Below are 16,890 nucleotides of genomic sequence, written 5' to 3'. Positions count from 1 at the left end.
ATTAAATTGCAAAAACTAACCGAGTGATATGAGTCTGATGACAGTATATTGTCATCAGAAATTAGAGAGTAGTCAGAATTTTTATTCACTAGAATTTAAATTATTTAAAATTTCATGATCTATTCCATTGTAACTAAAAAAAATAGTATTTGCTTATTTATGTTGTATCGATCATAATCGAATGCACACTTTTATTGGTTAATTTAGATACAAGCTAAACCAGACTAACAAAAATTTGGGCAAGTAACAAACATCTTAGAAATTGAACGACTCACAGCTATAATTTCGATCTTTGACTTGTAATTTCAATCGATTACGACTTGGTTGTGGTTGATCTCTTCAATGAGGAAGAAAAAAACAGAACAATTTAAGGTTTGTTGGTAAGATCTTGAAAGTATTTGCTTTCCCACAACTCAACCTGACGTGTTAAATTAGCTTTTCTCTCAAGAACCTCTTTTAAAGCTAGAGGGTCATAAGGAGGAAGCATCTCACAAGGAGACTCTTCACTTGGAGACAGAACCATCGACTCTGCCATGAAATCTCTCCACCGTTCCGTCGCGGGACATCCCATACTATCCGGCGTGATCTCCTCCGCATCCAAAGGAATCTCCGGCTTAAATTTCAAGAGTGTTGCATACTCTTTGAGTAAATGAAACATGTAGTCATACACATACTTCATATTCACTTCCTCTCTTATAAATCTACTCCCTAGCTCTCCTATCTCACGAGCCTATACACAACAAAAAATCAGGGTTAACTTGATACAAATCAAACTTGCAATGTAAGAAATCTGTAGTTAGATGGACCTTGTCCACGTGGGTATTTCCCCAATGTACGGCGAATTTGAGAGAAGTACACTTGGAATCGTCTCTGATTGGCCAATAGTGTTGTAATGGCATCATTCCTCGTATGTAGAAATCATAGAATCTTGGTTTTACATATAATGTCATCGAGTCGCATGCCATTATGTATTTCTCACTAACCGACCATGCCCATCCTTCTATATATATCTTGTATCTGTTCTAATTCCAAAAAACATCGAATTATGTATTAAAATTAAAAAGTACCAAATACGTATATATACTATATAGTAGTGATACTTCTTTTTACCTATGGGTGCACTGGTTCTCTAGATTTGAGTTCTTGTATCCTTCTTTTGATTCTTTATCCCAATCCTTTAAAACCAATATTATTCAAATTCAGATAAAACTATGGCAAAACTAATATCTATATCATAATCTTTTGGAAAGTGAAATTTGGGAGAAAAAAAACCTGAATATAGAGACGAGTATTCCACTCTTCATTTTCTGAAACATTACACTTGAGAAGATCTCCTCTTCCAGGATCAACATGAGGATTACCTCTCCAATAAGCGTACGCCACGCGTTCCTTCCATTGCGTCATATTGTTCCCTTCTTTTATTGCCTCCAACGATTCTCCCCATGGCTTTATGTTCACTTCAGCCCTGGCCCATTAAAAGCCCAAATATTACAAATCAGGAATAATAACAACAAGCCCATTACCATCTAATTGGGCTACTTACCAGCCCCAAAAGGACCAATCAGGGAAGACAATGTCCAAGCTGGCGTCATCTGAACAGTAACGGAAAACTGGAGGTGGTTTCTTCTGTTGACCAATAAAGTCAGCTGATCGGACGACGGGACGGTCATCAGCGTCGAACATAAGCTCCAGATCAGGTAATTTCCCAGGGAACCACCGTAACAACTGTACGATTCCCCACAGAGTAAAATCATCTCTTGTTTGAATTGACTTCCTATATCTCTTAACGTACGCCTTCCCGTTACGGATCACCAATCTAAAATGCGCCGTTCTACTCGCTTCTTCGATCATCCCTCTAGTTATCCCCGTTTGTTTCCACGGCCGTAGATCTTCATGGATCCAACGGAAATAAGAAGGACACGTGGATGGTTTTGAACGGATAGGATTTAATCTCGAGGCACGGTTTTGTGAGAAATGAGTTTGGTTTGATTGGTTTTGTACGAAGTCGCATCCGTAAGGATTTGGTTCTTTTCTCTTTGTTATTAGCTTTAAACCTGCAAAAGCATTCTAACAAAACACAAAACAATAGGATTATGATTAACGTTAACTACTAAAATTTATATTGACGATTAACTAAGAAATTTAAGTTTAATTGAAGAAACTTACGAAATCGAGATAGCCAAGAAAGTCTAAGAGAGCAGCTGAAATGAATAGAACGACGATGAAAACAGTAGCCTTCACAATGCTTTTTCGAGGAAACGTCACCGGTTTATGTTGGTCGTCTTTGATATTCATCTTCATGCTTTTGTTTTGTGTTTATGTTGAAGCACGGGTTTGTTCGATCATTATGTAATAATAAAAATTAAAGAGAGAGGATACATTGTTTTCAAAAAAAAAAAAAAAAAAAAAAAAAAAGAAAAAAGAGAGAGGATACATATAAAAGGAGAATCAACAGAAACACAAAACAAAGGCATGAAGACCTACAAAGTCGTCGCTTTGTCAGAAAAAAAAAATGACATCACATCAAACTCCGTAGATATTATAATTCCCTATATAACAGACAAAACAGAAGTTTATTATTATTTTTTGTTTTATTTTTTCATATTTTTTTTCCGCCACAGAAGTTTATATTATTTATAAGTAATTGTGACCTTTTGTATTTTTGTTGTTGATTGGTAAGATCTTTATTCGATGTATTTTATAATTTATTTTAATTAGGTTTCTATATAATCAAAATGAATGGTTTTACTTTTATGTTTAAATTTTACTTTGCATGTAATAGATCTTGTTCAATTTTTTTTTTTTAAATGGAGGGTTAAAGCAATTGGTTTTTTTCTTTATATGTTGTTTAATTTTTTTTATTTAGTTAGGCTTCTGTTCGTTCACCTAAGGTTACCTAAAAACCTTTTTTTTTGGTTCACCTATAGTTTACAGTTTTTAATAATCTATGTAGTACTCTGTACTCAAGACAAGATCCACAGATAAACATTTTGTTTTATGTCATTTTTTTCCGGTAACGTGGCGTAGCAGTGGCACGGTCTAATTAAGAAGTCATTATATTGTAAACTACCTACAACTACGAGTGAACGTGCCAAATTGCACTTTTAATGGCACATCAAGATCGAGGAAAAAAAAAAATAGCACATCAAGCTCGAGGGTGTAAGATAAACTTGAAAATCAGGCAGATTCCAGCCACTAACTTTTATTATTTTGCCATTTGAGGTCTTACATTTGTTTTTTTTTTTTTTTTAAATTACTTTTTATATATATTAAATTCATCCCAAACTGGGCTTTGGCTTTTGGGCCAGCGAAATTACACGGATACAAAATAGGAAAAGCCCAAATCGAAGATTGACGGAAAAAGAAGATCTGATCCGGACGGTACACCGGAAAACACGAAATCTAACCTAGAAGACCGACGCTAACAAGGACGACTCCATAGCAACAGAGTATCCGACGACAAGCAATCAGCCGGAGTTAGCGGTTCTTGCCTCAAGCCATCGCCGGAAACACGCCACAACCGGAACATTCCTCTCGGAAAGGTAGATCTGCCACAACCGAGACCTCTCCTCTCTTCTCCCCTACCTAGCAAGAAGAGAGAACACAAATCTAACCCTTACCTCCTCCGTCAAGCACCCTCGAACCAACCCGAGCAAACCGAACTTCAGATCCGGCGAAGAGAAAGCCAAACACGGCGGCGGCAGATGGAAGAGGCTCAAACTATCCACAAACCACACAGATCCGGCCAAAGAAACCCGCATCTAGCCATCTAAGATCCTGCCAAAGATCTACCGTTAATCTCTTCGCAAAGTGATGAAACCCACCAATCCAAAGCCCAACTTCCGCCGCAAGCCAGAGCTACATCTCTGAAGCCACCGAGCCGAGAGAGACAGTCCCAGAACCGCCAGCGTCCTTGACCAGCAGAACGCAGGAACCGCACCTCCAAGCAGCCGAGAAGAAGAGCCACCAACTTGCATCGAGCAACCACACCACACATCACCGGAGAAGAAGGCGCCCACCACCGCTTCAAACCCTGACCCAGCCACCGGCGATGAAGAACATAAAGCTACGGCGGCTGCGACTCGAGAAAACCCTAGATCTAAAACAGAGGAGAGAAAAGAGAGAAAAGGAAAGGAACGATTGTCCTCCTTTTTTTTTTTTTTTACTTCTTTAAAGGTTGCTACTTGGATTAGACAAAAAAAATAGACACTCGATTTATATCTTTAATGTCAGAAATATTGCGATGAATACGAACTTAAGCTCTGAATGGTGAAGGGTTATCGGATCAGTTTTAGTTAATCAGTGGTAATATATATCTATGAACTTTTTATGCTTAATTTCTCTTGACTTGCATTTAAACCAAACATTATAGAGTGAATAAATTAGAAGCTAGATCATTGCAAACAAAATTTAGAAAAAGCCTTTTGTAATGCGGAGGGATCTCAAGTAGTTTTGGTTTTGGTAAACAAACCCTGTCTGATAGCTAATTGAGTTTTTCTTGTGAGATGATAAATAGAACGAAATTAAGCCCAATAAATCAGGCCCATCTTATTTGGCACGTCTTATACACCCGCTCCAACGATATAGAACCAAAGGAAAAAGGATAATCTCCACGCGCCAATAGAGTGCGTGGGGCCACAACTCACAGCTCACAAAAGACATCCATTTTTGTATCTTATCTGTCTCCAGCGTGTCCTCCTCCACGTCACGCTTTCGTCCGACATATTATTTAACAAAAAAAAAAAAACAATTACTAATAAAAGAAAATGTCAATTTCTTACGTGGCATTTATTTACCGCATTACCTGTCCGTCGGCAAGCGGAGTTTTTTGTGTTCAGGTGCATCGCAGTTCACGTAAATCCAGAACAGATGGTTTTATAACCGTCCGATCTGATGACTTAAACGATCAACGGATAAGAAAATAAGGTTATTTTAAACAAAAAAACGCGGCTAATAATACGTATAAACCTCTTTCTGTTGCTTGGGAAAATATCTGCCAATTAATCAATTTTTCTTTTCGTTTTAATTTGTTTTTTTGTTCTCTCTGTTTCTTCGGCTGAGAGACGAATATGGCTGAGGAACAGAAGATAGCGTTAAACTCAGAATCTCCGGCGAAGGTCCCGGCTCCAGCTCCCGCAGGGCTTCCGGCTCCAACTCCCGCAGAGATTCCGGCTCCAGCTCCGGCTCCGGCTCCGGCTCCGGCTGATGTCACGAAAGATGTTGGAGAGGAGCAAATTCAAAACCCACCTCCGGAGCAAATTTCCGATGACTCCAAAGCCCTTGCTGTTGTCGAGAGTAAGTTCTCTCTCTATACGCATATAATTATGGATTACGATCTCTGATAATCCTCTGCTTTAATGATAAATTATTGGTTTTGGGGTTAACTTTGGTCTGGATTTTAAAAATTAGGTTATTTGGATTGGGTTCCTCCAGAGATAAAATTGGTCCTTGAGAAACGATGAAACTTAAAATTTATTGGTTTCGATTAAAAGTCTCGAGATTTATCACACGGCAATTGATGTCATGAAACGCCTTTATAAAACAAAAAAACTATGGAAGAAACTGTTCTTGATTGGTAAATATTGTTTTTTTGTTATACATACCTTATGAATTCAATGTATATGGTCATTAATCACCCAAAAATCGTAGCTTTATTTCAGAATCATGCCTATGTTTTGTATGTGTTTGCTTTCTGCCTCTCTTTGTGTTGAGGCTTGGCACTTTTTGCTGTTTATGTTTTAATGGAATGAAAATTCTTGCAGAACCTGTAGAAGAGCCTGCACCGGTGAAATCTTCGTCTGCTTCGCTCGATAGAGGTGAGCTCAAACAAAACTATGTGACTACTTTCTGGTTGTAATGTTTGTGGAAGTTACTGAGTTCCATTGTTTGGTATGTAGATGTTAAGCTAGCTGATTTGTCAAAGGAGAAGAGATTGTCTTTTGTCAGAGCGTGGGAAGAGAGCGAAAAGAGCAAAGCAGAGAACAAGTAAGAGATTTTATTTTATCATCACTGGTTTTAGGTTTTGTGTTTTTAGGTTCTTTGTCTGATTTTGCTAACAATTTACGTGAAACAGAGCTGAGAAGAAGATTGCTGATGTTCATGCTTGGGAAAACAGCAAGAAAGCAGCTGTTGAAGCGCAACTCAAGAAAATCGAGGTATAATAAACTTAGCAATAGAGGGGTGAAACTGTTTTAATGTGATTGAGAAGTGAAGTGTTTATGAATTTGTTTCAATGTAGGAGCAACTAGAGAAGAAGAAAGCAGAGTATGCTGAGAGGATGAAGAACAAAGTTGCAGCCATTCACAAGGAAGCAGAAGAGAGAAGAGCAATGATTGAAGCTAAGCGTGGAGAAGACATTCTTAAAGCAGAAGAAACGGCTGCTAAATACAGAGCCACTGGAATTGTTCCAAAGGCAACTTGTGGATGTTTCTAATCTTGAATTTGCAAATCAAATTTTCAAGACTTTGTAACTGTAAAGTGTAAACAAATTTCTCTGTTCTCTTCAATGGCTTGTAATGTTGTTTGTATATTGATTTTGTGTGCAACAATCAGAGTGAAAAATATGTTCATTGATTATGTTCTGCAATTTTCTCAAGCATTATCACGTCATGAAGAGAAGACTGATGACTCAAGTCATTAAGAACAAGAGGGGATTTTTTAAAGTTCTTCAAACTAATAACACTAAATTAATAACACTTCAATTTCATTTAAAATGAAAATATTTTGTATAACCAAATTTTTTTAGTTAAATATCAAAACAATTTACTTAAAACATTATTTGTGAAAAACTTTAAAACTTAACTAAGTGGAAGATTTAAGATATGTGAAATCGTATGGAATTTATGATAACACAAGACTTATGGACTAAAAAAGACAGGACGCTAAATACGGTTTGTTTTCCCTTATTTAAATTTAGCACTCCAGTTTTAAAACATTTTTTTTGTTCAAAATCAAAACAATTTCGTTAAAATATTATTTATGAAAAACTCTAAGTGTTAAATTTACAATATGTGAAACGGGTTGGATTTATGACACCACAAGACTTACGGACCTTAAGGTCGGGATACTAAATCCGGTTTGTTTCCACGTATTTAAATTTAACACTTAAGGTTAAAAACATTTTTTTAAATAAAATAGTTTGTATATAGTAAAAGAGTTTTAGGTAAAAATAAAAAAAAATTAGTTAAAATATTATATGTTACAAGCCTTAAGTTTTAAACTTGCAATACGTGAAAACGGGTTAGATTTATGACATCACAAGACTTACAGACCAAAAGGACGCGATGCTAAATCCTGTTTGTTTTCACGTAATTAAAACAATTATGTTTGAAAACATTTTTTAAAATAAAATAGTTTGTATATAGTAACTTTTAGTTAAAAATCAAAACAATTTAGTTAAATATTATTTGTAAAAAACTTAAGTGTTAAATTTGCAATACGTGAAAACGAGTTGGATTTATGACACCACAAGACTTACAGACCAAACGGACAGGATGCTAAATCCAGTTTGTTTTCACGTATTTAAATTTAACACTTAAGTTTGAAAATATTTTTTAAAATAAAATAGTTTGTATATAGTAAAGAAATTTTAGTTAAATATCAAAACAATTTAGTTAAAATATTATTTGTGAAATACCTTAAGTGTTAAAAAATTATTTTTAGTTATTAAGTTTACTTTTTGTTATGAAGTTTTAAATTTTTTTTACTTAACATATTATTTTTGAAAACCGTTTAAAACATAACTAAGTGTTAAATTTTCAATACGTGAAAACATGTTAAACTTATGACACCTCAAGACTTACGGAACAAAAGGACGGGATGCTAAGTCGAACTTGTTTTCAACATTTTTAAATTTAACACTTAGTTTTGTTTTTAGTTATTAAGTTTATTTTAGGTTTTTAAGTTTTTAAATTTTTCTACTTAAAATATTATTTTTGAAAACCGTTTAAAACATAACTAAGTGTTAAATTTTTATTATGTGAAAACATGTTAAACTTGTGACACCTCAAGACTTACAGACCAAAAGAACGGGATGCTAAGTCGAACTTGTTTTCAGCGTTTTTAAATTTAACACTTAGTTTTATTTTTAGTTATTAAGTTTATTTTTAGTTTTTAAGTTTTTAAAATTTTACTTTAAATTTAACACTTAAGTTTGAAAATATTTTTTAAAATAAAAATAGTTTGTATATATAGTAAAAAGGTTTAGTTAAAAATAAAAAGTAAAATATTATTTGTGAAAAACCTTAAGTGTAAAAATTTACAATACGTGAAAACGAGTTGAATTTATGACACCACAAGACTTACGGACCAAAGGACGGGATGCTAAATCTGGTTTGTTTTCACGTATTGTAAATTTAACACTTAAGTTTGAAAATATTTTTTAAAATAAAAATAGTTTGTATATATAGTAAAAAGGTTTAGTTAAAAATAAAAAGTAAAATATTATTTGTGAAAAACCTTAAGTGTAAAAATTTACAATACGTGAAAACGAGTTGAATTTATGACACCACAAGACTTACGGACCAAAGGACGGAATGCTAAATCCGGTTTGTTTTCACGTATTGTAAATTTAACACTTAAGTTTGAAAATATTTTTTAAAATAAAAATAGTTTGTATATATAGTAAAATTTTTAGTTAAAAATAAGAAGTAAAATATTATTTGAGAAAAACCTTAAGTGTAAAAATTTACAATGCGTGAAAACGGGTTGAATTTATGACACCACAAGACTTACGGACCAAAGGACGGGATGCTAAATCCGGTTTGTTTTCACGTATTGTAAATTTAACACTTAAGTTTGAAAACTTTTTTTTAAATAAATTATTTTGTATATATTGTAAAAAGTTTTAGTTAAAAATAAAAAGTTAAAATATTATTTGTGAAAAACCTTAAGTGTAAAAATTTACAATGCGTGAAAACGGGTTAAATTTATGACACCACAAGACTTACGGACCAAAGGACGGGATGCTAAATCCGGTTTGTTTTCACGTATTGTAAATTTAACACTTAAGTTTGAAAATATTTTTTAAAATAAAAATAGTTTGTATATATAGTAAAAATTTTTAGTTAAAAATAAGAAGTAAAATATTATTTGAGAAAAACCTTAAGTGTAAAAATTTACAATACGTGAAAACGGGTTGAATTTATGACACCACAAGACTTACGGACCAAAAGGACGGGATGCTAAATCCGGTTTGTTTTCACGTATTTAAATTTAACACTTAAGTTTGAAATACTTTTTTAATAATAATAGTTTATATAGTAAAAAAGTTTTAGTTAAAAATAAAAAAGAACACTTAAAATGAATATTAAGATGGGATAGAAATTGACCTGACTAATAATCGTATGGACTTTCATGGGCTTGACAGTTCTTTCTGTGCTGAATTTCCTTTTCTTATTGTTGGGCTTCGTAGGGTTTTGAAGATTGCAATCCAACCGTTAGTTTCTCCACGACCGTTACTGAAAACAAATCCTATGATCTCCGATCAATCCACCTCCTCTATCGCCATCTCCGTCGTCAATTGACGTTTATATCACCGCGAAGTCCTATCAAAAGCTCCGGTAGATTTATTAAGACGTGATGCTTGTGAGATCTCTCACTAGACTTGATCGTCTTCAATGGAAAACGGCTAAGAGAACAAAGCCGAATCACAATTCACCACCGACCATTGGCTTTAATTTCTGGAGTTATTCTAAACGAAGAAGAATCTGTATCTTCATCTTCCACCACGACGCTCTTCTCTTTTCTGGTCTGGTTGGTCAAGGTTTGAGCCGATGATCAACAACTCATGGAATTCAAAGAAATCGAAGAAGAGAACCGAAAAAATCAAACAATGAAATCGCATCTTTCTCACTATATAACTCTCTCTCTCTCTATGTGTTTCTCGTTTCTCTGGTTTGTATGTGATGATCGATGATAATAAAACGATGAGACTATATATTTTATAAACTCATGTGTTTAGGGTTTCATGTTTCCTTTTTACCTTTTTCTACATGTGTTTGGGATTCAAATTTCCTTTTTCAAAAACTCTTATGTGTTAATTTCCTTTTTTTCACTTCTCGGTTTATTTGGCAATTACTAAACCATCAAAATTTAATTTAATTTTAGTTACTTAACCGTCACGTAGCCATACTCTGTTCGCCACTAATTAAATTTTAGTTTCTCGGTGTAAAGGACTTGACTGTGGATATAACTTTGTTTCTTTGTAGAGTGTTATAATAGTTTTTGTTCTGCAAATTTCTCAAACATAATCAAAATCATAAAGAGAGGATTGATTTAGTACTTCAACTAACTAATGCTGATTTACATAGATACTATATTTCCTCTACTTCTGATCACTAAAGATGAGAATACCAAAAAGAAGCAAGTTTGAATCTTTTTCTTAGATAAGATTAGAATTTAGAAACCATTGAGACAAGACCAACAGGAGTGTGTGAGTAGCTGTCAATGTTCTCTTCCAAGAAGCTCATATCATCATCACTTATCGGAAAATCAAGCAGAAGTTGAAGAGCAGAGTCTGTTGAATCATCTTCAAGAACATTTGAACATGGAGAAGACTCTGAGCCATGAATCGCCACAGTAACCTCTTTCCCTCCACAAGAAATTGTTGAGCTCTTTAGAAGTGCAGATGATGTAGATGTTGTCCTCGAGCAAGTGCTTTGACTAGTAGTTGATTCATCTAATGGAGCAAGATTTCTGAAAGCTTCACCAATCTCAGAATTCCAAATGCGTAAGAAGTGATCACAATCAGTTTTAACTACACCAGAGTAAGAAGAAGGACTAAAGAGCATTGATTCTCTAGAAAGCCTTGCCTCAGCTTCAACCCTAGCGCTTTCCCATTGAGCCATGTGGCGAGTAGTTGGTGAAGATGGAGCTTGTTTGGCTAACCCATATGAAGGTAATGGCTCATGGGTTCTGGGATCAAGACCCATACATAAAAGACGTTTCTTCAAATGAGTGTTCCATAAGTTCTTGATCTCGTTGTCTGTTCTTCCTGGAAGCTGTGCTGCAATAGCAGCCCACCTGAGGAAACAGAAAAAAGGCAGAATTCAGACAATGAAGAAGAAGAAGCTAGAATGGAGAAGCAAGTAAAAGACCTGTTGCCGAGAATGGCATGAAGCTGGATAACAAGTTTCTCTTCCTCAGCAGTGAAAGGACCTCGCTTTATGTCTGGTCTCAGATAGTTTGTCCATCTCAGCCTGCAACTCTTCCCACAGCGAAGTAAACCTGTTTCACCATCGCCAACAAGAAACTTATAAAGATTCAAGCTTTTCTCCATGAAATCTCTCAAGAACACTACTAGTCAATGGAGTTTTCCCAAAGGCCAAAAAATTACAAGTAAAGAACCATGGTTATGGAGTTTTTTCGTAAAAATCTTGAACTTTCTCCAAGAATCTAACAAAGTCGAAGAGTATGAGTTTTACCAGCAAGCTTAGGAAGTGTTCTCCAGCTTCCATGTCCATTTTTCTTGATATGTGCAACAAGAACCTCATCTTCTTCAGGCGTCCATGGACCTTTCTTCAAACCTTTCTTGTCACAACAAGGTGTTCTTCCCATTTTTTTTCCCACACCTCACTAACAAAAACGAAAAACCCTTTCGATTTCTTTTGGTTGAAGAAGAAAAAGAAGAAACACAGAGAGAAAAAACTATTGAACAGCTAGTAGACTTTTAGACTCATCATAGAAGAGACAGGGAAACCCCAAAGTGAAAATAAAAAGAAGAAGATAGGATCAAAGAGAGAATTTTTGAAAAAAGGAAAAAATGATAAATGTTTTTGGTCTGGTCTGGTTTTAATGTCGTCTAGATGAAATAAAAAGCCAAAGGAAGCAATGAATTTACGATCCATGATGATTCTTTACATTTATATATTGAAAAAAATGAAATAAATACGATTGTGTGTTGCTAGAGAGACACGAAAAAAGGACGATCAGCGAGCTTCGAGCCGGCCCTGGACATTTATTACACGCAAAATTCGTACAACATTTAATAGATTTGTATTTAATGTTCATGACAGCAACTACAGGTCCTTCAAAAACAAAAAATCATGATTGCAAATATTTTTGGATTTTTTTTGTTCGAGAAATGCAAATAAAAAAGAATCATATCTATTGAAATATTAAAATGTTTGAGCATTAGGAGCACAAAGCTTGAGATTTTTGATTCATAGAAACAGTAACAAAATCATTTCTTCAATTTTGAAGGTGTGTAAATATGATTGATATGACCCCAATTTTTATTGTCGAAAACAGCTAAGGCAAAGTAAAGAAGTGGGCTAGGATTCTCAGGGTTTCAAATTGCAAGAAACAGGAAACAAAAGAGCATTTATGGTCATTGACAAAAAAAAAAAAAAAAAAAAAAGAGCATTTATGGCGGATAATACGAGACATCCCTGTTTGGCCGGGAAATAATAAACAGAGAGCAACATTTATTGTTATTTATCTTAGCAAAAAAATTTGAACAAGTTAATAAAGAAAGGAGCAGAAGTGGAAGTAATGGAGATGACAGTGACTTGTTGTTGTAGGAGCCGAAGGAAATGAAATGTGATGTGACAAACATGTTTTAATGAAATTATAAACTAAAGAACGAAAAATTGTTCATAAATGAACCATGACCATTTATGCATATATTTTCTTTTCTAATCTGTGAGTTATTTTTGTCGAAGTTTCTGTGCTGAGTTTTTAACTCGAATTTCACTATTACTTAAAAAAGATTACAGAGTCACGAAATTATCCTATAGAAAGCGGACACGTAATATGTGTAGGCTTAGGGATCACAAAGAGTCAAAGAAAGAGAAGATACTGTTGTGTAAGGACCTTGCAGACACTGACTGGGGCCCATTTATATATATGTCATAAATGTGGTCAGTTACAAGTCAAAGCTTTATTTTTCATATTAATAATTTTTCGTTTTCCATTTTTTTTTTATATTTGTGTTTTCATAGATATGCTTCTTTTTCTGCTACATATGTGTATATATGTTTATTTTCATGAAAGAGTTAAATGCATCATATCTATTCATCTATCTACTAGGGAGAGATCTCCACAGGATTCAGATTTACATGAAATTATTTAATAACCCAAATTAATAAATAAACACTTAAAAACTATAAATTCTCAATGGATAACAACACTAAAAAACAAGATTGGTTACAGAAAAACATTACGGAAGAAAATAGCTTAATGATCATATGAAAATTTATTGAAACATAAATTTTGCCGAACTAAATAGTCACTCCATTTCCACGTGAATTAACAACCAAACGAGAATAATAAGCATGCGGAAGAAACTATTTTGGAAAATCCAAATAATTCCTTGGGGAAGCAAAAATTAAAAAGTGCAACTTTCATGATAAAGATTAAAGAGATCCTAAATGGGCTTTATAATTCCAAACAAAGCCCAACACGAAAATAAAAAAGAGGAGAGTCATACGGTCTATCTTTATTACTAACCAAGTCAAAAGAGAGTCTCATAATAAGTGCAACGTAAAAAGGTTTCATAGAACCAGAAAACATAAGTCTTAAAGAGAGATTAGAAACCAAACCACTCAGTAACGAGTCTTTACATGAACCGCCAAGTACTAGTTGCCTCATCTCCTCCCATCGAGCTTGAGAAACACCTGAAATATTGGGCACACTGGTCTTAAAGATGCAATACAGTTTTTTTTTTATTTCAATGTTGTTTTGACAATGTTTGTCTTACTCTTACCATTTTAATCATCCTGTATCTCTCCTCGGGTGGAGACACGTTTCATGCACGGTTACAAGTTTACTGACAGTAGATTGCTTGATCGATATTAGACGGAATTGGTTTGATTTCAGTCCCAAGTTCTTGCTCAGTCTGATACCTGTTTTCAAAACATGATAAATGACTAAGAAAACTATGACGAAAAGAAAAACCGGTTAGAACAGTGTGAAAGAAGGAACAACATACATTTTGAAACGGTCCTCGTATGTTACCAAATTCACAGCCAACCCAAGGTGTCCAAACCGTCCTGATCGGCCCACCTGAACATTTCACAACACAGAGATAAGAAAAATGGTGATGTAAGAAACTAGATCACAAACCAGTTTTGTTTCGACTTACCCTGTGTAGATATGACTCAGAAGTCCTAGGAAAATCGAAGTTGATCACTACATTCACAGCTTGAATGTCAATTCCTCGAGTAAACAGATCTGCAGTCATTTTTCAATAGATCATCATCATAATCTACACTTGCTCAATGTTCAAAGTACATTCTCAGAAAACACAAAGCATACCAGTGCAAACGAGATTCCTGCAGGCACCATTGCGGAACTCGTGGAATACTCTGTTCCTATGGTCTTGAACCATCTTCGCATGAATGTAGAAGCATGAATAACCAAGTTCTGTGATTTTCTTAGCCAACAGCTCCACGCGATTGACAGAGTTGCAAAAGATTATCGATTGATTTATTTGCAGCTGGGATTCAAAAACCATAACCAGTTTAGAACAGCCAAATCAAGTGCCAAATAATTCTGTAGTTACAGGGATGTGTCTAAACATCTGACCTTAGAGAAAAGTGTGTTGAGGCAGTGAACCTTCTGCCTTTCTTCAACAAAAGCATAATATTGCGTGACACCCATAAGCGTGAGTTGATCCATGAGATTGATAACGTAGGGCTTCCGGAGATGTCGATCCTTAAAAGCCTTCACAGTGACAGGGAATGTAGCAGAAAACATCAAAAATTGACGATTTTGGGGCAGAAACTGTATCAATTCCTCAAGAGAAGGTTGGAATTCCGCAGATAGAAGCTTGTCGGCCTGGCAAAACCATTTTTAAGGAGTCAGAAACTTTGAAGCTTATGACACAACAAAAAAATAATAAACTCAGGTAAATATAACATAGAAGAAAGAACTTTAAAGTTCACCAAAGTAAGGGGTAAATGACCGTTAAGTGTTAACATGAGCAATTATAACTATGCATATATATAGAGGAGGACACAATCAATTATGTTGAATCTTTAACAGAGAAAATCCTAGAAAAAATTAAGAAAATTTCCTTTTAGCAGTAATCCTATAGTTTGTTCATCATCTATTTTAGCAATATAGCATGAGTAACATACACCTGAGGAGCCATATCACAAAACGAAAATATAGTTAAGATCTAGGTATTAGGAAAAGATATCAGGAGCTCACCTCATCCATTACAAGCATCGCACAGTCTTTCAAAACACAGACACCCTTTTTTGTAAGATCCAATATTCTTCCAGGAGTTCCAACCAGTAGATGCACAGGTTGATGTAATCGCATAATATCATCTCTCAGACTGGTACCGCCAGTGGTAACCATAACCTGGATATTCAGATATTTGGAAAGCTCCTTGCAAACTTGTGATGTCTGAAGGGCCAGCTCTCGTGTTGGAACTAGAATCATGGCTGCATAAGAAGAAAGAACAACAAGTGGTGCAAAGACAAACACAAACAGTCAGCAACTATTTTTTCACAAATAAAAGAAAGAACCCACATTGGTTTCACTCTAGATGACTGATCACTTATCAATTCAACAAGGAAAACGGACAGCATACCTTGAATAACGTTGTTAGATGGATCAATTTTCTCGAGGACTGGAATGCAGAAGGCACCAGTCTTTCCTGTACCGTTTTTGGCTCTAGCAAGAATATCACTACCAGTTAAAGCAATTGGAATGCTCTCTTCTTGAATTGGAGATGGCTTCTCAAAACCCTTCTCATATATTCCCTTTAACAGATCTCTTTTGAGAAAGTAATCTTCGAATTCATTTCCTTTCGTAGCTGTCACATCCTGCAGACAATATTGAAGACATTGTTAATCATGAGTTTTTACCAAGAAAGAAGAACCAATATCCTCAAGATTCCTAGTTCCTATAAAGAAAAACTCGGAAGAAAGAAGCCATACCGCTGTCTGATAACGAGTATCAGGAGGTGGGAGCCTTAACGTTGCCTTCCAGTCTTGACCACTGAGAATAACAGAGAATCCATGAGCACTCAAAAGAGATATAACTTAACCTCAAATCAAATCACATTACACAGCACAAATCATTACTCACTGCAAACCAAATCATTCATAACATCGCTACTCCATGGTTTGCAACAAAACGTATTCAGGAACAAGAAACTTACTTAGCATCGCTGCTAGCTTCGGGCTGAGACGTCTTTTGAACCTCGTTAGCGTTACTAGCGTTTCCAGGAAGCTGAGAGCGTCTTGACCACTGTTGCTGCTGTTGCTGTTGATGATGTTGTTGCTGCAGTTGCATCTGCTGAGGGTTCTGCGAATAACCGCGTTGAACATACTGCTGATCTTGAGGTTGTTGCTGACGATAAGACTGATAATCTGGATTGGGCGGCGCACCACGTCCGGTTCCAACACCCGGTGGATATCTTCCTCTGTTATTCATGACAAATCTCTCTCGATCTCGAAAACTAGAGACAGACAAACCCTAAATCTACCGAAAATACCTTTTACAAAAACTACAAAGAATAGAACGAAAGAGAGAAAGAGAATGCTCGTTGAAAACCTAGGGTTTAAAGAAACTGATCGTGGAACTCAGGGCAAGATCGGGAATGTTCAAATAAAACCACAAAACCGGTCTGCCAGAAAAACTGGAGAAGAAAGCGAATCGAGAGTTCCGATTGGAATTATCACAATCTGAAGAAGAAAAGAAACAATCAGAAAAAGTTTTCTCGGGAAAATTTGAGAGTGGTTCGTTCGGTTAGAGGAAACTAGAGAAAGTGACGAATGAATATACACACACTCGCCGGCGTCTTTTTTTGTTAGGGCGTCAATGGATTTTCTCCTCTTTCTTTCTTTCAGACTCACTCACTATTTATCGAAATGCCCCTTTATCTTTATTTAAATAAATAAATGACCCTTAATCTTTTATGTTATTTATCGTATA

The 16,890-nt window shown here is 35.2% G+C and overlaps 4 protein-coding genes across 5 annotated transcripts; 1 reads left to right on the top strand and 3 right to left on the bottom strand.

Moving 5' to 3' along the window:
• Positions 1–148: 148 nt before the first annotated feature.
• Positions 149–2,394, bottom strand: LOC9314442 (O-glucosyltransferase rumi homolog). The gene is made up of 6 exons (XM_002876556.2): positions 2,167–2,394; positions 1,544–2,067; positions 1,273–1,465; positions 1,111–1,175; positions 807–1,017; positions 149–730 (listed from the first exon to the last, which is right to left on the bottom strand). The coding sequence occupies exons 1-6, from the start codon at positions 2,299–2,301 to the stop codon at positions 368–370; spliced, it is 1,491 nt and encodes a 496-aa protein (XP_002876602.1). The 5' UTR covers positions 2,302–2,394; the 3' UTR covers positions 149–367.
• Positions 2,395–4,924: 2,530 nt separating this feature from the next.
• Positions 4,925–6,586, top strand: LOC9312670 (uncharacterized protein At3g61260). Its single transcript, XM_002878327.2, has 5 exons — positions 4,925–5,295; positions 5,763–5,816; positions 5,898–5,985; positions 6,074–6,155; positions 6,239–6,586. The coding sequence occupies exons 1-5, from the start codon at positions 5,070–5,072 to the stop codon at positions 6,431–6,433; spliced, it is 645 nt and encodes a 214-aa protein (XP_002878373.1). The 5' UTR covers positions 4,925–5,069; the 3' UTR covers positions 6,434–6,586.
• A 3,650-nt stretch (positions 6,587–10,236) lies between these two features.
• On the bottom strand, positions 10,237–12,085 carry LOC9312669 (transcription factor MYB51). Its single transcript, XM_002876555.2, has 3 exons — positions 11,424–12,085; positions 11,097–11,226; positions 10,237–11,022 (listed from the first exon to the last, which is right to left on the bottom strand). Exons 1-3 carry the CDS (start codon positions 11,554–11,556, stop codon positions 10,392–10,394), a joined length of 894 nt encoding a protein of 297 aa, XP_002876601.1. The 5' UTR covers positions 11,557–12,085; the 3' UTR covers positions 10,237–10,391.
• Positions 12,086–13,408: 1,323 nt separating this feature from the next.
• LOC9314441 (DEAD-box ATP-dependent RNA helicase 12) lies at positions 13,409–16,785 on the bottom strand. Of its 2 annotated transcripts, none has more exons than XM_021025904.1 (10): positions 16,115–16,785; positions 15,891–15,951; positions 15,542–15,776; positions 15,154–15,392; positions 14,527–14,778; positions 14,257–14,437; positions 14,084–14,172; positions 13,931–14,004; positions 13,706–13,844; positions 13,409–13,633 (listed from the first exon to the last, which is right to left on the bottom strand). In XM_021025904.1, exons 1-9 carry the CDS (start codon positions 16,387–16,389, stop codon positions 13,766–13,768), a joined length of 1,485 nt encoding a protein of 494 aa, XP_020881563.1. In that variant the 5' UTR covers positions 16,390–16,785; the 3' UTR covers positions 13,409–13,633; positions 13,706–13,765. The 2 variants fall into 2 exon arrangements, with proteins under 2 accessions (XP_020881563.1, XP_020881562.1); XM_021025903.1 differs by having other exon boundaries at positions 13,409–13,616; positions 16,115–16,784.
• Positions 16,786–16,890: the final 105 nt, after the last annotated feature.

The sequence above is a fragment of the Arabidopsis lyrata genome (genome assembly GCF_000004255.2).
Source record: "Arabidopsis lyrata subsp. lyrata unplaced genomic scaffold ARALYscaffold_5, whole genome shotgun sequence".
Classification (NCBI taxonomy): domain Eukaryota; kingdom Viridiplantae; phylum Streptophyta; class Magnoliopsida; order Brassicales; family Brassicaceae; genus Arabidopsis; species Arabidopsis lyrata.
Note: the sequence above shows the minus strand (reverse complement) of the source record. Positions and strands in the feature narration are given on the sequence as shown.